The sequence below is a fragment of the Grus americana genome, chromosome 20 (assembly GCF_028858705.1).
Source record: "Grus americana isolate bGruAme1 chromosome 20, bGruAme1.mat, whole genome shotgun sequence".
Classification (NCBI taxonomy): Eukaryota; Metazoa; Chordata; class Aves; order Gruiformes; family Gruidae; genus Grus; species Grus americana.
Window position 1 is genome coordinate 6,193,057 of NC_072871.1, and position 20,793 is coordinate 6,213,849.

Consider the following 20,793-nt stretch of genomic DNA (forward strand, 5'->3'; position numbering starts at 1 on the left):
AGCTGAACAAAAGCAAACTAAAGGTTGTTTTTTGACCACTTGTAACTTAAAAAAAAAAAACCCTTTAATTCTTAAATAAAGTTCCTGACCTATTTATTTTTATTCTTTTCCTGCTTGTAGCTACTTTAGTGCTCTTATTCTGGTGGAAGGCATGGAGATTGACTCCCTCCATGAGCGTGCTTTGGATGACAGGACAGAGGAGCACAAATTAGCCAATAATGAGCGCATCCATCAGGTAAAGCACTGGCAAAGTAACCCCTCATCAGGCCTAACAATACAGAACTTACTGTGATTACCCAGGCTTTGCTGTTCAAAGATAATGTCTGTAAGTTTCTGATCCTTGGGTTTGTTGCCCAAGTGTAGGAACTAGCATCCACACAATATTCTGGGGCAAAAATTAATTCCTTTCCCCCTTCTATTTCCTTAGTTATCCTGCACTTTTCTCTAAGGAAAGATGTGTGCAAAGAAATAGGCATAGTGAAGTTTCCAGAAGGGAATGAAACAAAAGACTTGTCTGTTAGTGCTTTTAGGACAGAGTAGACCGACTATAAGTCAGTAAACCATGCAGAAAAACAGACCGAGGCTGCAAGTATATAATTTGGTCAGCTGCATGTTTGAAATAATTATCTGTAAGGGAAAGGTGACTGTTAGCAAGAAGACACAATCAGCTATATGCTTGCCAAGTATATACTTCTTTCAGAAGATCTCAGTTATTTTGCTTTTGTCTTGTCTTTGCGCAGGAGATGGACAATCAGCTGCTGCAGTTAGGGGATGTCTCACATCATGCTCCGGTGCTTTTGGCCTGGGCTCTGCTCCGTCACACTGTAAACCCAGAGGAGTCAACAAACATTATCAGGAGAATGGGCAGCACTGCGATCCAGCTGAATGTTTTCCAGTATCTGACAAAGCTTCTGCGATCGCTAAGCAGTGGGGGGAAGAATGTGAGTTCGTATAATCATATATGTAAGCTCTTGAAGGTTTTTTAACTGCTACTGATGTAAAGGTATGATGGGAAGCAGATGATTTTGAAGCGGTGTTCCTTCAAACTAAATCTGTTTTTAAGCAGAGTATGCAGTAAAGCATGTTTTATCATCTACCTTCTTTCAGTGAAGATCAGAAATCAAGTTGAAATGAAACAGATTTTTATGCCCAAAGAATAATTAAAAAAAAGCTTTTGTAAGTTGAGGAACTACATCTCTTTTGAGCAGGATAGACTGCATTTAATCACATTTTTGATTTGCCTCCATAAGTGTACTTGCCGTTGTGGTTCTTGAGTATTAGATGATTTAATTCTGCACTATTCTCTGTATATGATTTCATTAGACAATACCATGTATGAGAGAGAGTAAACTACTCTGTAGGCAGAAACCAGGGAAAGCAAATCCTTTTGATCTCTGTGAACACTGAATGCTCCTTTTTTTGATGGTTGGAAGGCATTTCTGATGATAATGGTGATGGTAAGATTTCTCATTTTGGTGAAATACTTCATGATAATGTGGAGCTTAACTAATGACTGCTTCCTGTTTTGCTGCCCCTCTGCTGACTGCAGCAAGGATGTGTGAAAAAGGCAGTTACTCAGTTTGTAAAGCAGACTGAGTAGCTGCAGTGTGTTCTGTAATTCATAGTTTTTCCTATAATGGCCTTGTGTATTCTTCCGTTCCAGTGTACTGCCAGCACAGCTTGTATGTGTATTTATGGACTTCTTTCCTTTGTCCTGACATCACTGGAATTACATACGTTGGGCAATCAGCAGGTAAGCATCCAAGGCTCATTGCACCTGTTACCTAATGTAAAATAACCTTTCATAAGTGACACTAATTACTTTTGTTAAATTGTAATCCTCCATTTGAGACTGCAAACTTTATGTGACTTAGATTTAAAAGAGTGATTTGCTGTTTTTCCTGCTGCATTTACACAATGCAAACTTAGTAAACGCCTCTGCAGACTGGCTGATTAATAATGAAAGAGCACATCTTGCACTTGAAGTCTTATGGATTTGAAACTAATTGTTGATGTGTGCAATAGAAATAATACATTCTCCATTTCCAAGTTTGAGAAGGCATCATATAGCCCTTTGCAGATATAATGGACATATTTGTCCTGGGCAGTCCATTCATGATAAGGGGCATGGCTTTAGGCTGGCTCTGTGTTCTGGGTTTGGGTGTCTTGGGTGTTTCTTTCTGTTTTGACTAGAGGAAGTAGTTGCATCTTGGCTGGTAAACATGGAAACTTAAATTCCAAAGATATGGCAGAACTTGGTTGGGATGAAGTCTCCCTGCATAAAGTAACTTTTATTTTCTCTGCTCTCTCTTCCTTTGAAGGATATAATTGATGCTGCATGTGAAGTTCTGGCAGCTTCCAGCATTCCTCAGCTCTTCTGGAAGACGGTGAGTATGTTGGCAACTTCTTTGGCCTACCTTGCTTATAACTAAAACCTTATAAAAGATCTCGTTTCAGGAAAGGAACAGACTGATTGTATTTAGTTAGTTAGTTTCTAGGAGGGCCTGAGGAGCTAGTGTTCGTTTGCATCTATCTTTGATTTACTTTTGCCCTTTCCTGCCTTTTAGGTACAGCCTTGACTTTACTCTTGAAGGATACTGGAACAAGTTTTAATATAGGTGATAGTTTAAACCAGAGCTGGGGTTGCAAGGATTGAACTAACTGCTGGCAAAAGCATCATGCTTATTTTTTTTTTTTGTTGTCACAGAATTAGGATGATACGTAATGCATTATAGTCTTCCTGCCTTATACTTGCACACTGCCTCATGCTTTAGTCTGTGCAAGGACTGGAGTGATACTTTTGTGCATGATTAATGTTAAATGTACAACTTAAAAAGGAACTGTATCCTTGTGCTATACTGAGACCATTTTAGCGTTTCTTTTTAGTAATACAACATTTGTTTTCTCTTTCTACCACTAGGAACCTACTGCCGGTCTGGGTATTATCCTGGACAGTGTGTGTGGGATGTTCCCCCATCTTCTTAGTCCTCTCCTTCAGCTGCTCCAAGCCCTTGTGTCTGATAAATCTACTGCAAAAAAGGTACAGGATCTCTCTTGGTGTTTGGGAGATGATTTATTTCAAGACAGGGATAACATGCTATGTAGTAATTCTTTCTTTCCATTACATGTGCTTATCTCAATTGCAATCTTAGATAACAGACTTTAAGCTTTTGTCAAAGAACAGTAGACAGGGCTCCTTTTTAGTCCTGTGCTGTTGCAGGACACTGTTTTTTGGCTTTTAGAAAACTTTTCAACTCTAATGGTTGAAGATTAAGATACCGCCTAATTTTTCAAGTTGTACTTTACATAATAAGTTCCTGATTCATTAGAGGAGACTTGTCTGGACATGTGGGCTGTCTAATAATGTTTTGGTAGGGTTGACAGAAGGATATTGACCATGTCAAGAAAACTTGCCTATTCCTGGAAATGACCTGTTCGATTAATTTTTAAGAAGGTCTGGCTCTTCAGCTGTATTACTTAAGCTCTCCCTGTATACAGGTATACAGTTTCCTGGATAAAATGTCCTTCTATATTGAACTGTACAAGCATAAACCTCCTGATGTGATCTCTCATGAAGATGGCACGCTTTGGCGAAGACAGGCTCCAAAGCTCCTCTATCCTCTTGGTAAGGAAACTGCGCTCAACCTTTTCTTATTGAAATGCTTTGGGGAATTTAGTTCTTTATCTGGCTTCTAACTCATGGGTAAATTTGTGACTTTATTTCACCTGCTTCTTCAATCTTTAGGACTAGGTCAAACAAATCTGCGGATACCTCAGGGAACAGTGGGCCAAGTGATGCTGGATGATCGGGCTTATTTGGTACGGTGGGAGTATTCCTACAGCAGCTGGACACTGTTTACCTGCGAGATTGAGATGCTGCTCCATGTTGTATCGACAGCAGGTGAGATAGGCTGGGAGTATAAAAGAGAATAAGTAATTGTTAATCGGTATCAATTTGAGGTTAATAGTAGGATTGAACAAGCCTGAATACTTTTGAAAGAGCATGGAATACTTTCTCAGAAACCTGATTTTTAAATTATTACTATAATACTGTAAAATTCACTGCAAAAGGCCAAGAGCACATAGTGAGATGAGATAAATTTTAGATGAGCGAAAAGTTGAGATAGATAAAAATAAATGTGTTTCGGTATGGGGAATGTTCATGGGGATGCGTGGTAAGGTTAATGTGCATTGTTCCAGATTTAATTACTGCTTAAGTATGATTTTGCAATCTAGTGTTATTTTTTTTTATCCAGATGTGATTCAGCATTGCCAGAGGGTCAAGCCAATAATTGATCTGGTTCATAAAGTCATCAGCACTGATGTATCGATAGCAGATTGCCTTCTGCCAATCACGTCACGAATCTACATGCTCCTGCAGAGGTAAGTCACTGACCGGCATGAAGTCACTAACAGTGGAGGTACCTGAGAAGATCTAATGAGCTGGAAGAATGGCTAATTAGTAATTTTGCCAAGAGCTTTGCAAGAAGTGTGTCTCAGTGCTTGAACTCCCCAAGGCTGGTGTTCAGTTCTCAGGACTGTTCTGGCTACACACTGATTAATGCTTTGATGCAGCAGAATGGCCCTTCTTTCCTGAGCGTTGTGCAATTTTATCCATTTAAAAGCATTTTTTATTGGTAGCTATATTTACATGAGGGGAATAAAATATATCATTAGAGCAGTATCTTCCAGGTGTTAAAACAGTTGTACTTATCAACTCTCCTCTCAGCATTAACTGTCTGGGAATTGATGTTCTGCTGCATAATTATTGTTTGCTGTGACAGGCTGCTGTCTTCCAGCCTTGCCTCTTGCAGTAAATTGATCTGACTCAGGTGTGAGGGGGAGGTGGCAAGTCTAGACTGAAAGTGCAGACTCTGGTGTCTGTATTTACCTGGCTAGGTTTTATACTTGTGTACTTCAGTGAGAGAGGAGCTTTTTTGATCAAAAGAACAGTATATAGGCTAGACCACAGGTGGCAGTGCTTTTTATACATAATATTTCTTTTTCCTAGGCTAACAACTGTAATCTCTCCCCCTGTGGACGTTATTGCTTCTTGTGTCAATTGTTTGACAGTACTGGCTGCTCGGATGCCAGCCAAGGTGAGGAAGTGACCTTCTGGGTTTGAGAACCAGTAGGCATGTATATGTGAATGAGAGGGAGTAGCTGTACTTTTTCTCTTGCAGGTTTGGACTGACCTTCACCATACAGGGTTCTTACCGTTTGTTGCCAATCCAGTGTCCAGTATGAATCACATGATTAGGTATTCATGATCCCCCAGCCCTTTTTTATTTTTATTTTTTCCTAACCTATTCATAACCTGTCATAACATTTTGCCAGTGTGAAATCTATGCATCTGACATCTCTCGCTCACATCAGAGTCCTGCTATCCTGTAATAAACCCTTTTGCTCATTTCACAGTGCAGAGGGAATGAATGCTGGGGGCTATGGAAACCTATTGATGAGCATAGAACAGCCTCAAGGCGAGTACAGCGTTACCATCTCCTTCCTGAACCTGATCACAACTCTTGTCCGGGTGAGTGCTTCTGGAATGCTCTGCATGTAAAGTCAGCCATAGGCTGTTATGACAGGAAAGTGAGATACAGCTGTGCCTGAGATCCCATGTGCAACAGGTCTCTATGAGTAATCATTGGTTCACACTCCCTTCTGCACTGCTGTTTGTGCTTTCTCCATAGTCTGATTCTTTCAAAAAAGCTGTTACGATTCATCTGATCTACAAAAGAATAGAAGCTGCTTGTAAATCTATGTCCCCATGCTCGATAGTTTTTGCACACTTTAAAGACATATGGGGTATCTTCCTGCAAAAAGTTTCTTGTCCTTTTAACCACAAGCGGGACAATGACATTTCTGCTTCTCCTAGGGACAACTTGGTAGCACCCAGAGCCAAGGACTTGTGCCTTGCATTGTGTTTGTCCTGAAGGAGATGTTACCAAATTACCACAAATGGCGTTATAACTCTCATGGAGTGAGAGAGAAAATTGGTAAGGATGCTGAGGGTGGGGAGAAGAGGGAGGGAGTAAAAAGTATCGCTTGTCTTCTCAGAGAGAATGTGTGGATTTTTACTCCTTTTTTTATCGTATCTTTTCTAGCAACCATTTGGGATTTCCTTTGTATGTCTACCAGTAGTGCTCTAAATGCTGTGATTTGTTTGAAAATATTAGGAACTAGGCAATAGATCTTCCTGAAATGAGTAGTCTGTTTCATCTCTGTTTTAGGATGCCTTATTCTACAGTTGATTCATGCTATACTGAATTTGTGCCCTGAAATGGATCCTCGCAGCAGGTAAGACACGTCATGGATTTCAGATCTGCACTAGCCTGGCTTAGAGTGCAGGAGGGCTCTGCTGCTCTCTCTTTGTTTCAGTTTTTGAATGTAAATGACTAGGAATGAACTGGCATAGAATCATAGAATGGTTTGGGTTGGAAGGGACCTTAAAGATCATCTAGTTCCAACCCCCCTGCTGTGGGCAGGGACAGCCTCCACTAGACCACGTTGCCCAAAGCCTCATCCAACCTGGTCTTAAACACTTAAACACTACATGGTTGTGTAGTGCTGGTTTCAGCTCTTCGCAGTGTTACTGAGTACAGGAAGGGCAGAAAAAGATTATGGACATTGTTTTTTAGAAGACCTGGTGAAGAAATAGAAAACAGTAAATAGATTTCCTGGGACAGACTGCCATCCACTTTCCAGTTTGCTGTATCTGCTCTGAAGAAAGTACAAGGGAGAATAAAGTAGGGGTCAGTGGGGGTGTAGAAATTAAGAGGTTATTTTGTGATAGTTTTCTAAGTGCTAGGTGTGAAAATACTGCAAGTGCTGTTAGTGATGATGTTGTGTGTTGTTTGTGTCTCACAGCAACACCCCCAGCCTTCAGTCCTTGTGCATCTTCAGCCTGGCCAACACCGAAGCAGGGCAAGCTGTCATTAATATCATGGGAATTGGCGTGGACACTATTGATATGGTAATGGCCTCCCAGTCTAGTAGGTGAGTGGTGTGTTCTGTTTCAGTAGTGCGAGGAAAGAAGCAAATTATAATACTTGAAATGTAGCTTCAATGGATTGCCGTTAACGGGGGATCAGGATAGCGGCTAGCCATGGCAGCCTGCCTCGCATGTTCTGGAGGAACAAGCCTTGTTTGTTCCAGATCTGTATATAGTCTTTGCTGTACATGCTCCATTTCATGTGGTAATTCTAGTTTTCTATTTCTAAATGACATTTGGAGCATGCCAGTGGGTGTAAATGTGTTCAGTTGTTTCATGTTTGCCAGCAGTTATGCTTTTTTGTAAAGAATTCACTTGAACTCAATTTATAAGATTGAATGACTGAATTAGATGCAAGAGGATTAGAGCCAATATTAGAAGTTCTGTGTCTTCAGGTAACACCAAAGTTCAAATGAGAACTATGTTCATGGATAAATTGTAATAAAGCTTGAAATGTAATTTTGGAAATGCTAGAGATGATCAGTCTACTCAGGATGGTTCTGAAGTACTCGAAGTATTGAAGCTATCTTCAGTGTTGAGCGCCTTAACCTTCTTATGTGGCTCTCTGGAGGCTTGGTTCTTTTGCTTTAGCTAGGGTTGGATCTCTTTCCTTTCCTCTGTTCTTTTCCTTGCCAAATTTACTTGACACGTAAACAACCTGCTAGCAAGTTTGGCTCTGATAGTCTACCATTTTTTTCTTTCAAAACTAGTCTGGAAGGGAATCCAGACTTGTTGAGTTGAAAGTGAGACTTATTTGAGAAGCCTTTTTGGCTTTAATGTCTCTCTAGAATGTTTATCTGATAAGGAAAATCGTAGGAAAATACCAGACTTAGAGCCAGTTTTATCTCTTCATCCAGTTTTGGTTCACTATAATTTCTGCGAGATTGGTTCTGTAAATGTTTCTCCCTCTGTCTTAATACATTTTAATTCTCTGTATCCCAAAGAGGGGAAAAAAAAAAGTGACAACAGGCTGTCAGGCCCTTTTTCTTTTTTGTTTGATGCTGAAAACTTGGGGCTGGGTAGACTATTTTTTGTGGATATGTGAGGGTTTGTATTTCAGCAGCTGTTATGTGGTGCCATGACAGTCTGAGTAAAAATGTCTTATAACCCCCAATTGACAGAGTATAGAATTTCCTTTTTGAATGTTGTGCAAATAATAAATGTTGGTTGTCAACACAGTTACTTACTTGGTTTCTTTTTGGAAACACAGTGATGAGTCACAAGGCCAAGGTCAACTGCTGATCCAAACAGTTAAGCTGGCGTTCTCAGTTACCAATAACGTCATCCGGTTGAAACCCCCCTCTAGCGTGGTATCTCCATTAGAACAGGCACTTACTCAGCATGGTATGTATTTCTCCATGGGGGCAGCCTGGGAAGCTATGGGGTTTTTTTGTTATTTGCAACTAGTCAGTGTGTGTCTCCTTACAAACAGTAGTTAAGGTTTCAAGGTTCCAATAAGTGGTTTCTAGTGATGGGAGAAGGTCTGTTCCCCCTCCTCCAAGGCATTCTTCTCCTCTGGGACAGCTTCTAAGTATTAAGCAAATGTAGCTTGTTGTTTGCTGCTTTGTAATGAGATGGGTGTAATTACAGAATATAGTAAATCAGCTGCCGTTAGTACCTCTGGCTGGGCCCATGCCTTGTTCTTCTGGAAGACTGACCTAGTTCTCACCTTCTGCTATGGAAATCATTATTTGCTAAACAGTTACATCTTGTTGCAGTTTCTTCTCTTTGATTTTAATTGTGTTCTATCCAGGTGCTCATGGAAACAATCTTATTGCGGTCTTGGCCAAATACATCTACCACAAGCATGACCCTGCACTTCCACGCCTGGCCATCCAATTGCTCAAACGACTGGCTACGGTAAGATGGGACTCACACAAGCGCTCCTTTGCTTCTCCCTTTGTGACTGATTCTGTCACTGAAATTCTTTCAAGATAACTTCTTCAGGCTTGTTTGTATCAGGGAGCTTAACACAAGTCAGTTAAAGGCAGTGTGGACTGAAAGCTCTAAGACAGAGCACATTAAAAATCACATAAAGGGCCCTTAGTTTTTTAACGTAATCCTCTGTTGTTTCAGAAGTCACTTGGCATCTAACTGAGAGGCTTCACATGAGTGGGGTGTTTTCTGCAAAGTATTTGCACCTTCAGTTGACCTTACTTTTTTTTTTTTAATAACTTTCTCAGGTCCCACTCTTAAATACAATTCCTACACCTTAACTGGAACTTTAAGATCTTACTGATAACTTTCTCAGGTCCCACTCTTAAATACAATTCCTACACCTTAACTGGAACTTTAAGATCTTACTGAGAAGAGGATCCTATTTAAGTTTTTATTGGGAGCTTTCAACTTTGCCTTTTAGACATACTCCTTTTGGCTACAATACTTCTGAGAATATATTGGCAGTTTTATTAAAGCATATGAATCCAGCTCTGGGTTTGTTTATTTCAAGAAACATCATTCCAAAACTGTTTTTCTCTTAATCTTTTCCACTTTTGTCATAACCCGTGAGGGATAGAGCAGAATTGCCAAAGAGGAAAATTTGGATCACTTTGCAGGTTTCTTCCTGCTTAATGACAACAACTTACTTTTGAGTACATACGTTTGTAGATTCAATATCAAATATTTTGGAGTTTCAAATTGAAATGCAAATCACCTTTTATATAGAGAAGCAGCATTCTGTAGGGTTTGGTTGTTCTTGTTTCTTATGTTCCCTTCCTTTTGCAGGTTGCTCCCATGTCTGTTTATGCCTGCCTTGGTAGTGATGCTGCCGCTATCCGTGATGCCTTCCTCACCCGCCTGCAGAGTAAGATTGAGGACATGCGTATTAAGGTCATGATACTGGAGTTCCTCACAGTTGCGGTGGAGACACAACCTGGGCTCATTGAGCTGTTCCTGAACTTGGAAGTGAAGGATGGCAGTGACGGGTCAAAGGTAGAATAGCATATATTTGCCCAGGCACTCACTAGTCTTTTATTGTAGCATTCATGGCAGTCTTATGGCACTGGTCTCTAAAATCTGATAGTTCTTATATGTAACCTGATGTGTTTAGCGTAAAGATAAGCACAGCTTGTGCTTGCAGTTAATATAAGAACATCTACTGGGTCTGAGCAAAGATCCCTTGGCCCACTCTTTTGACTCTGACAGTGGCCAGTCAGTGAGAAAGCTGAAGACTGAGGTACAATGGACATATCAGTTTTCCAGAATACCCATTCCGTTGCTTTGCAGTTCAAGGTCTTCTTGGGTTTGGACCTTTTGAAGGTTCTTGGTCTGACTAAGTCTTAGCTTTGCTCATTTTTTTTTATTCCCCTAAAAATATTTTTTTCTGTCCTGCGTTAGAACTACATTCCTTGTAGTCTTACAGAAAATATATGACAGCATCACGTACTCAGGATTTATTTGTGTATTGTTCAAGTGGAATCAAGCATATTCTGCTTTAATAGGTGCATACATAGTGGATCTGTGGCGATGTAACCTTTCTCGTTTCCTTTTGCTTTAGGAATTCAGTTTAGGGGAGTGGAGTTGCCTCCAAGTAGTCCTAGAGCTGATAGACTCCAAACAGCAGGAGAGGTACTGGTGCCCTCCCCTCTTGCATCGTGCTGCCATTGCCTTCCTGCATGCTCTGTGGCAGGACCGTCGAGATAGCGCCATGCTAGTTCTGAGGACAAAGTGAGTTGTTGTTTTTTCTACAATGTGTTTTCCTTCCTTTTTTTTCCAAAACACCTATTTCTTTGGTTCATCAGACTTTTCAGGGACATTTGCATTTTAGTCTTTGTGTGCCTTGGTAAGGAAGGGTGTGCAGTGTATGGGCTTTGAACTTAGTCTCTTGGGAAAGAAGAGGAGAAGTCCGTATGTGCATGTTCAGAAGCAAATATGTTTTGTTCTATTTCTTTTATACAAAGCTATATAAGCCTGTATTTACCAAAGCGTATTTTCTATGAAGTTTGGAACAGTCAAAATGCTGCTAGGCACATGACATGGGGGAGATAACTGATTTCACTTCTGTATATATCTTTTAGGCCAAAATTTTGGGAAAATTTAACCAATCCCCTCTTTGGGACCCTTCCTCCACCTTCAGAATCATCAGAGGTGAGTTACATCCAAACAAAATGAAGGTAGTTTTGTACTGCTCAGAAAAGGTTCTAAGTGATGTATGTGACTCTTCCCTCTGCTTGCAGTTTTCTAAAAGGAAATATGATCAAGTGGTTTAAATGCAGGCAGGAGATGAAGTGAATGCTTTCTGGCTTTGCAGAGACTGTACAGCTATGAACTCTTTTCAAATTCTCTGCTCTTTATTCACATAAAAACCAAACACAAATGTTACCTAGCATCTGCAGTAACACTCTTTGGAAGCTATGCTGTCTGTAGTGTATCCATACTATACCTTGTGTGCTGTTTGGCAAACTAAACTCGTTTTTTTGGGGGCATAGCTCAGCCTGATTAGTATCAAAGGGGAATTAATTATGTTCTTGTTATTATTCCTTTCTGTGGGAGTTTTCCCCTTCATTATGAAAGTCCTGTGCTCTCACTCGGACTGCCGTTTTGAACACAGCATTCTTTCCTTATTATCACCAGTCCATGGTCAAATGACGTAACTATTGCTGTCGTGGGAGAAACAAGTCTCCTGCAGAACTGGAGTCAGTCACTGCAAGTGGATGGGTAGGGATAAATCAGAATCCCACTAACCCTGCAGAGCTAGGTGCTCAGATTTTGCCTTTTTCTTTCTTTTTTTTTTTTTGGTCTTTATAGCTCAGTGTCTTGGATACCTGTGCCTTAATCATGAAAATCATCTGTTTGGAGATCTACTATGTTGTCAAGTGAGTCTTTGGTAGTCTCTCCTTTGTCCCTGTACTTTTTGTTTTTTTAAACTGTGTGTGTTAAATCCTGATAGACCATGCAGGCTTTGAGGGACAAAATACATGTAATCCTGTGAAAATGCGTGAGGAACAGTGATTTATAAACAAATCACAAACCTGCATTTGAGATTCTTGCAATCACCAACTGCAGAAAGAGGTGTTACAGTGTTTCTGCAGCCTGTAGGTGAGAGTGTTAGTATTTTCTTCGTACCCTGGAATGAGAATTTACAGTACTTAGTAAAACTAATTGTAAACTAAGCTAAGTACACCTACTATAGTGATTGCTGAATAACATTTTAGTAGTCTTCTCCACTCACTTTGTTTTCCTGAACATGCCTGCCCCTATAATAGGTTGAAAAGTCATGATTAACTAAAATCTCTGCTTTAAAAAAAAAAAAAAAATCATAGATTTTCTTCAGGGATCATGTTTTTCCTTCACATTTGATGCAAAAAGTGAGATTCCCTGTACAGGTCTAATATGTGGAATAACCTTCACTTGCAAGCTGTGTCCTTGGCTTTCCTACCTGAATTTCAGAAGAGATGTATCTTCTGACCAAAGAATAAATGAAGATAACTTCTCCTCTTGATTTGGTCAGGGGCTCACTGGATCAGTCACTGAAAGACACGCTGAAGAATTTCTCCACCAAAAAGCGCTTTTCGTATTGGTCAGAATATGTGAAGTTACTGGCGTACCATGTGGCAGAGACGGAGAGCAGCAGCTGTGCCTCCATGACGGAATATCAAATGCTGATCTCAGCCTGGCGGATGCTGCTAATAATCTCTACTAGTCATGTAAGAGCTACCTCTTATTTTTGTGATAACCTGAAATTAACATTTTGAATAATACGATGTCAACTTCTCAGGGCCAGCTAAGTCATAATGGCTTTTCTTTCAATTTTCTTGTATATATGCTTACAACACAAGTTGGCATGAGCATGGTACGAAAAGTTGGAGTAGGTAGTGTTCTGCTGTTTGATCAAAATGAGTATATTGTCTGTCTGAGCAGACAAGGGAGGTAGTAAATAATTTTTATAGCAATTCTAAGTAATTCTGTAATCCTGAAAAGATTTTGCTGAGTCAGGTGAGGAAGGGATGCACCATTAGGGAAATGAGTCATTGCTGACTACTTCTTGTTGACTATTAATTGTGATTTCTGTAAAACTGCATCACTCAGCAGCTATGACATCTGGTGAATTCTTAAAGTAACAAGTTAAAACAGTAGACTGATGTTAGACTGGTAAGAAGGTGCATCTTTTGTTGTGCTTGATTGATCTCTGTCTTTGCGGATCTTAGGCAGATATAATGCATCTGACTGATTCTGCAGTTCATCAGCAATTGTTTCTGGATGTGCTAAATGGGACCAAGGCTTTGGTAGGTGATGCTTCCCCTCAGTTCTTTAATTTCCCAGTTGCTCTTTGTACTATGAGGAGTTCTATTTCTGCAACTGCTTGCCATCATAGGTTTTATAGATTCTCTGAAATTAGGCTGAAACAAAGTCCCTCTCCCTGAATTGATGATCTTCTTAAAAATCTTTATTTTGTATGTGTTATTCTTGTCATCGCTGGGTGACCCTGCAGGGTGTCCTGACTCTGGTTCCCTCAGTGCTGCTAGCTGCTGAAGATCAAACCTGGTTGTTTGGTGGTGGTGCTTGGGCTGAGGATTTCTTAAGTGCTCTTACATGTGACTGTTGCAACTGTAACTCTTGCAGTATTTCTTCTTAGCTTCTAGTTCCCATGTCAGTATCCTGTCTGCAGCTGGGATCTATGCTATGTACCCTTCTTCTGATCCTGCTCAAACAGTGGAAGAGGTAGGTATTTTGTCTAGATAATTATTAGTCACTGCTAAATATAAAACTTGGGAGATTATGTTTAAGTGTTTTGCTCTACTGAGATTCCCTTGGTGATTTGGGGAGGAAACGGAAACCTTATCATAAAATGCTCTTTTGGGATGGCAAATGTCTGTAGGTTGTTGCTGAAATCTCTTGTAGTAATACATGTATGGTTTGGCTTCCTGCTTGCTGGTGAAGAGAGTATCAAAAAAGCTTTTGTGATAGTCAGTCCTGCATTCTCACTGTACTGTGGAATGTCTTTAGTGAGATCCAGGTGGTGACTTTAACTTTACTTGGAAGAACTGCTTTTATTTGTGTGGATCATATAACTTATGATACACACAGCTCAGTCAAGCCAATATATTTATTGAGGGATCCTGTCTAATCTGAAGAGCTCTCCCTTTTTGTTGTCAGCGAGTTGGGTTCTGTGGATAAAATCATAAACTCCTTGACGCAGATTCTGGAGGGAGTACTACAGGCAGATCAGCAGATGATGGAGAAAACCAAAGCCAAAGTGTTCTCAGCTCTTATCACTGTGCTGCAAATGAAGGAGATGAAAGGTGAGGTGGTGTATGTGCAAGTGTCTAGAGCAGGGTTGCCATGGCTGAATACACCCCAACACTCTAGCATTTCCAAGATAAAACCACGTATGGTGTTAGTAGTAGTACAGGATGCTGAATATAGTCACCAGCCTGTGGGACTTCACTACTTTTTTTCTTACTTGTTTTAGCTATTTTTAGAAAGAGATGAGGTTTATCATTCACAGTATGTGTATGTCTTCCCTTCTCTTGTCTTTGCCCAACAGTGACCTCTGTGTTTGATCGGTTTGATAGAGACAAGACAGAGTTCCCGTGTGTTTGAACATAGCTCAGTGGGTGTGGGAGGGACACCCTAGTAACACCATCTCACAGGGTGACTGTAGAGCTTAGATTCTGACATGAATTTCTAGTTAGAGATAACAAAAGACTCAAACACAAGAAAGTTTTCAGAGGGTACGTTTTATTACAAACCAGAGAAATTACTCTGGTCATTACTCGTGTCACTTGTGGGGCATCTTACATTGCAGTAGCAATCTGGGCAGTATTTCTCTCTATTGGGACAGTATTGGTGGAATCTGGGCAGTATTTCTCTCTACAACACATACAAAGGCAACTGTAGTGTTGAGAAGTGTATCGGCTTACCGTTCTGTGTATTCCTTGTGCCCTGCAAGCCCATATATTTTGGAAAATAAATAGAAAGTGGAGGGTTGGGTTGTTTTAAAATGTTTTTGTTTGCTGTTGAATTGAGTTTCCAGTCATGCTGGTAATAGGTGGTGCAATTTATTATAATGGTTTTGATAAGAATGTAGTATTTATATGGACTCACAGAACATAGCCTGCACCCAATCTGCATGGGCCAGTACCAGCAATCTGGAGAACTGGGTAGGAAATGCTGTAGTGAGCAGTTATGGAATAATCTGTTCGTAGTAGTGCTTGATTTGTGCTTTGAGATGTCATGAGTTTATATGACTGCTTGGTAAAACTACATGTTTTTGTTACTCAGATGACCATCTAATCCCTTATTATATCCTCCTAGACTTAATCATCTAACTTAGTCACAGTTCCTCACATTCTGTTTTTTAGGCTTTGAAATGAAAACAGAATAAATATTAACTTCAAGAAATGTGGCCCAGTGACGTTATCAGTTAAACTGGAAACCTAAATATAAGGATTGTGTGTTAACTGTTCTCTACTCTGTGTGTGTCACAGTGAATGAGATCCCACAGTACTCCCAGCTGGTGTTGAGCGTGTGTGAAACACTCCAAGATGAGGTTATTGCACTCTTTGATCAGACTCGACACAGCCTGACCTTAGGAGATGCTACAGATGACAAGGACAGCATGGAAACAGATGATGCTTCCCGAGTTAAACACAAAGACCAGCGAGATGGGGTAAATGATTTGTTCAGCTCTGCCATGTTTCGTCTCTCTAGACAAAAGTTCCATGCATGTTTGGAACAACTTTCCCTGCAGCCTGCTGCCTTCAAAGGAATTTTTGGCACTTTCTCTTTCAGAATGACTCCATGTCTTTTTGGCACACATCAGTCTGGGAAAATGGCTGTTGCTGCCTCTCTTTCAGATCTGTCCTAAAAACCGTTGTCACGATTGCTTATATAGCCAGAAAGTGTGCAGATTGTAATGTGAGGGATACCAGACGCCTTAATTTATGATTCTGAGAATAATTGAACTTTAGATTGTGTTAGTAAATGCTTTCAAGATTTTCTTGGTCCCCATGTCAAGCCTATACCTCGTTCTCCTTTCCTTGTCACTGCAGGTCTGTGTTCTGGGTCTGCATCTGGCTAAAGAGCTCTGTGAAGTTGATGAAGATGGAGACTACTGGCTGCAGATCACTAGGAAAGTCCCTGTGCTTCCTACGATCTTTGCCGCATTGGAGATCAGCCTGAGAGTTAAACAAAACCTTCACTTCACAGAGGCCTCATTACATTTACTGCTGACCTTAGCAAGGACTCAACAGGTGAGAGATGCAGAGAAATGAGAGCATATAGCTATACGTTTTTAATAGGAACCATATATCTCATTATTCTGTCTGCGATGCAGCTGAACAATGATCTGTAGATAAAGGGTTGTTGGTGGTTTGTTGTTTTTTTTTTTTTTTTAGAGGCTGGCAAGCCGTAGGTCCTGTATGTATGCCTGCTTAGTTTTGCCTTGTTCTTCTCAATAATGGGCTGTCTTGGATGGAAGAGCTGAGCCAGCCAGAGCAGACCTGTAATTTAGAGCTGGCACTTTCACTGAATGCATTCTTCTGCAATGCAAATTATCCCCCTCTAGTTAAAACAGCATTAAGTGTTGGAACCTGCTTTCTCATTAGTCACAATAAAGTGTTATTTATCTATTACAAATTCAACTTGTGTGGGGCTTTAGATGAAAGCAAGGTTGTTCCGAAGCCAGCCCTTTTCAAAGATTATGTACCAAAATAGGTGATATTGAAATGGAATTCATAGTACAGTTATGCAGGTTAGATTTTACTGGAAGAACAGTGTTGCTTTTCTTGATCCTGACTCTTTAACAACATAGAAGCGTGTGTAGATGATGTTCTCTAAAAGAATGGTGCCAGTGCAAAGGGCAGAAATATCTAATGCAAACTAAGTCTCTTTAGTCTTAGAGAGCAGACACACGTGCAAATTTTAACAGTAGCTTGTTCTGTGTCTTGTAGGGAGCAGCAGCAGTGGCTGGAGCTGGTGTCACACAGAGCGTCTGCCTGCCCCTCTTGAGTGTGTACCAGCTCAGTGCGAATGGAGCCATTCAGGTGGGTGCTACTTCCTTTTGGGTGGGAATGCGCCAGGAGAGCTTGCCGTGCCCTGCCTTGTGGGTTGTGCTTGGAACAGAGTGCTCCCAGTCTAGGAGGACAGCAGCCACTCCTAGAGACTGGAGACTTCCAAAATGGTGTGGAGGGTTTGTGGCGTGTGCCACACTGGGCAGCACTGTAAATAAGTCATTGTATCTGATTTGTTCAGACATCTGCTTCATCTCGGAAGTCTCTGGATGCTCCCTCTTGGCCTGGGGTCTATCGTCTCTCCATGTCACTGATGGAACGCCTTCTTAAAACACTTAGATACAACTTCCTGACGGAAGCACTGGACTTTGTCGGTGTCCATCAAGAGAGGATTCTTCAGGTATGTCACATACTTCTTATGTGATGGTTCACTTGGCTTCTGTGTTGCAATAGTAGTGGAATCATGTCAGAAAGCGCAGAAGCATTGAAAAGGGGCTCCTGCCTCAAAGATTTACAGTAGAAATAATTCAATAGTGAGAGAAGGAGGATGGAATACACAAGCCATGCAGTCAGGCAGGGATGATTGTTATGATACTAGTTAGAGCTGGGCAGTCACCATCTGTTCATCCTGTTTGCTCTTGGGGTTATAACTTTGCTACAGGTGTTTAATATGCCTACTCAGCACAGCAGCAGAAGTAAGAGCTTGATGGGAACTCACTTTTTGGCTGTCTGCTCTGGAAAGAAAAGTATGAGAGCTGTTCTTGGAGGTGGCTTCAGCTCAGCCTTGCTTAAATAATGAAAATGCTGTGGTGAGGGTTCAGTTACCGTTTGGGTCAGCAAGCTCTCTTGTCCTGCAGTACTGAAATACCTGAACCGGCTGGACTGTGTCAGTGCAGATGCGCTGAAGAGTCCTGTTTGTACATAGGTGCTGAATTACCTGTTTATATGCTCCCTGGGCAAATAGCTGTCATATGGCAGCGCAGTTCGTTAAATGCATTGGCCTCTGACTAAGAATGTAAAGTTCTCTGAGTCTGACCCACGTGCTATGCAGCTACTATCATGAATGCATTTTCTGTCCCTGAGGGCAGATCCTCTGCATCTTCACCTTTTTCTTCAAGAGGATGGAATGGGATTTTTGTGATTTAACTGTCACTGCCCTGATTTACTTTTCTCTCCTTCCAGTGCCTGAATGCAGTACGGACAGTACAGAGCCTGGCCTGTCTGGAAGAGGCCGATCACACTGTTGGATTCATTCTTCAGCTCTCAAATTTCACAAAGGAGTGGCATTTCCACCTGCCACAGCTTATGAGGGACATGCAGGTAGGAATCGGGATATTGCTGTGGATAATACATTGCCTCAGGGAGCAAGGATTTGGATGTGTTAAGAGAAAATGGCATTATATCACCTTTTTATTACTGCTCTTCTAATAGGAACTACTGCTGAGGTCATTTAAATATTTGTTCTGTCAATACCTTGTCTGAATTGAGCGAGAACAGATAACTGTTGGGGACAGAGAGACGATAGCTTGGAAAAATAACTTGGGGAATTCAATGTCTTACACTCAGTGCCAGGTGACTCTGAGAAAATACTGGGAAATCAAGGGACTGCGCTGATCCTTTATGATCACGGTGTTCTGTTTAACTGGATTTTCTAGCTTCTACCAGTGATGGTGAACAGATGGGGATTCAGCTTTTAAGAGATTTCTCCCTCACCTTATTTATTTCAGGTGAATCTGTGTTACCTGTGCCAGGCCTGCACTTCCCTCCTGCACAGCCGCAAAATGCTCCAGCACTACCTGCAGGTGAGGCTGGGGACCCTAAACCGAACTGTAAGTTAGGAGTGTTGCATGCTCATGCTCCCTCTTAAAAGACAAATATTATTCAATATCCAGGCTCTTGGATATTGAATTGATTATCTGTAATCCTAGTGGTGATTATTGACAATCATCAATAGTTAAGATTTGCATTTTGCCACTGCAAAGAGTAGTCTGGACTCTAAAAACTTTGCACGGTGTAGAGCCAGTCCTAGAGAAACAGCAGCCTGTGTTGGAATGGTGCTGTTGTCATCTTACAGCTGCCTACACTGCAGCAAGAAGGCTGCATTGCTGTAGTACTCTGTAGGGCCATTAATTAAGCCTCCATTGACCTGGTGTCCTTGATCTGATTAAATTTGCTCAAGAGAGATAGCTCTTGTTCTTGGGGATTCCCTGGATTCATGAGGTGGAGGTGATGCATTGCTACTGATGTGTTATTTCACCATGGCTAAGGCTTGGTGTGTTGATTAGAGATTCTTTTTCTGGAATGTGGAATCTAAATAGTGTCTGCAGCTGCCTCCCTGCAATGCAGTGCTTCCCCTGCTGCACACTAAGTGTAGATTCTTGTGCTTCTAGCAGGTGACAGACTTTGGGTGCCTTATTTCCTCATTCCTTTTGTTCATAACTTGTTTTCCCCTCAAAGTGTTTATCTTAGTGCAGAATAATCATATCTGTATTCAAGATTTTCTTTTTTCTTTCTCCACAGACAAAAAATGGTGATTCCCTTCCATCAAGTGTGACTCCACGAGTGCAGCGCAACCCTCAAGCCTCCTCCAAACATCCCAGTCCTGAGTCAGAGGCAGCAGAGCAGAAAGCACTGCTCACAGTGCAGTACAGCCTCTTGAAAATCCTCAGCAAATCTCTTGCTGCCCTGCGCCATTTCACCCCTGATGTCTGCCAGATCCTCCTTGATCAGGTAGAGAGGAGAGATGCTGCTCCCTGAAGCAGGGAGTTTCCAGCATTTCAAGTGATGTTCTGGGTCTATGTAGTGAGGCATGGTCTGTCCTGCTTAAGACAATGACCCCACCATACATCTGACTGCTGCACAGAGCAGGAAGGCAGGACACAGGGGATTCCTCTTAGGAATCAGGTGCTGATCAGTGTGAAAGGAAGGGTTGGCTGACCTTTTGTGTGATCTGCACAACGCGGTGTACGTGTAACCTTACTGGAGCAGACTAATAACCCAGCTAGGTTTGTATCCTCAGTATGTCACTCGTCAGAAAGGACAGCCTCTTGTTATCCTCCTGTGGCTGGCCTCCATGTTCAGAAAAGGAGGGTTTAATCCTTGATTCTGGCAGTGTCCTGCTGCCAACTTTTGGACAGTTAACTTACTTGTCCTGTGCCTCTAGGGACCTATGCCTGGGCATTTGAAAATGATCTGGAAACAGTCATTGCTTTAGCTTGCCACTTGGTGGCAAGCTGTACGGCTTGGGAGTTGGAGACGGCTCATTTGTGTGAGGAGAGCCATATAGTCCAATTGTGCAGTACTCTAGAGAACACTCTACTGCTCCATCTGTATACCTGAGATTTGGGAAATTATCTCAATGCTTCTAGTTCTCCATACAAAAAGCGTGATACAGGAAGTAGGTATTCCTGTTATTATTACAATAGCGTACTCATGGCCTCGGGGGTTACTCACTCGGCTTTCCGCTTCTCCACAGTCACTGGACCTTGCTGAGTACAACGTCCTCTTCGTTCTGAGTTTCACCACACCAGCCTTTGATTCAGATGTCGCACCTTCCTTTGGGACCCTCCTTGCCACAGTCAACGTGGCCCTTAACATGCTGGGAGAGGTACTGCCATCTCAGTGTTTGGGAGAGCACAGCAGTTGCAGGGATCTCAGAGCGCTCATTCAGCTGATACTCTGAAGAGTAGGAGTATTTCCTTTTTTCTAACTCCTGTCTCTAATGCCTGTCTCTTTTTTTCCCTTTAAGCTGGATAAGAAGAAGGAACCTTTCCCTCAGGCTGCAGGGCTGAATATGCAAGAGGGAACCAAAACCCTCAAGTAAGTTTCTAGCTTTTTGATTTAATC

At 41.5% G+C, this 20,793-nt stretch overlaps 1 protein-coding gene across 2 annotated transcripts in view; it reads left to right on the forward strand.

Moving 5' to 3' along the window:
- NUP188 (nucleoporin 188) overlaps window positions 1-20,793 on the forward strand; it is a 29,216-nt gene that overhangs the window by 6,786 nt on the left and 1,637 nt on the right. The window contains exons 10-42 of one of the 2 annotated variants that reach the window (XM_054848831.1): window positions 121-235; window positions 741-941; window positions 1,664-1,753; window positions 2,322-2,387; window positions 2,921-3,040; window positions 3,499-3,625; window positions 3,746-3,901; window positions 4,257-4,383; window positions 5,012-5,099; window positions 5,184-5,260; window positions 5,419-5,533; window positions 5,879-5,999; window positions 6,234-6,300; window positions 6,871-6,999; window positions 8,205-8,338; window positions 8,748-8,854; window positions 9,719-9,925; window positions 10,491-10,660; window positions 11,011-11,080; window positions 11,741-11,808; window positions 12,444-12,639; window positions 13,141-13,218; window positions 13,569-13,654; window positions 14,090-14,235; window positions 15,424-15,605; window positions 15,988-16,188; window positions 16,888-16,980; window positions 17,189-17,347; window positions 18,130-18,267; window positions 18,675-18,776; window positions 19,468-19,677; window positions 20,423-20,554; window positions 20,696-20,766. In XM_054848831.1, the coding sequence (XP_054704806.1) occupies window positions 121-235; window positions 741-941; window positions 1,664-1,753; window positions 2,322-2,387; window positions 2,921-3,040; window positions 3,499-3,625; window positions 3,746-3,901; window positions 4,257-4,383; window positions 5,012-5,099; window positions 5,184-5,260; window positions 5,419-5,533; window positions 5,879-5,999; window positions 6,234-6,300; window positions 6,871-6,999; window positions 8,205-8,338; window positions 8,748-8,854; window positions 9,719-9,925; window positions 10,491-10,660; window positions 11,011-11,080; window positions 11,741-11,808; window positions 12,444-12,639; window positions 13,141-13,218; window positions 13,569-13,654; window positions 14,090-14,235; window positions 15,424-15,605; window positions 15,988-16,188; window positions 16,888-16,980; window positions 17,189-17,347; window positions 18,130-18,267; window positions 18,675-18,776; window positions 19,468-19,677; window positions 20,423-20,554; window positions 20,696-20,766 (4,149 nt within the window). The remainder of the gene's footprint in view (window positions 1-120; window positions 236-740; window positions 942-1,663; window positions 1,754-2,321; window positions 2,388-2,920; window positions 3,041-3,498; window positions 3,626-3,745; window positions 3,902-4,256; window positions 4,384-5,011; window positions 5,100-5,183; window positions 5,261-5,418; window positions 5,534-5,878; window positions 6,000-6,233; window positions 6,301-6,870; window positions 7,000-8,204; window positions 8,339-8,747; window positions 8,855-9,718; window positions 9,926-10,490; window positions 10,661-11,010; window positions 11,081-11,740; window positions 11,809-12,443; window positions 12,640-13,140; window positions 13,219-13,568; window positions 13,655-14,089; window positions 14,236-15,423; window positions 15,606-15,987; window positions 16,189-16,887; window positions 16,981-17,188; window positions 17,348-18,129; window positions 18,268-18,674; window positions 18,777-19,467; window positions 19,678-20,422; window positions 20,555-20,695; window positions 20,767-20,793) is intronic. The other variant, XM_054848832.1, reaches the window with a different exon arrangement.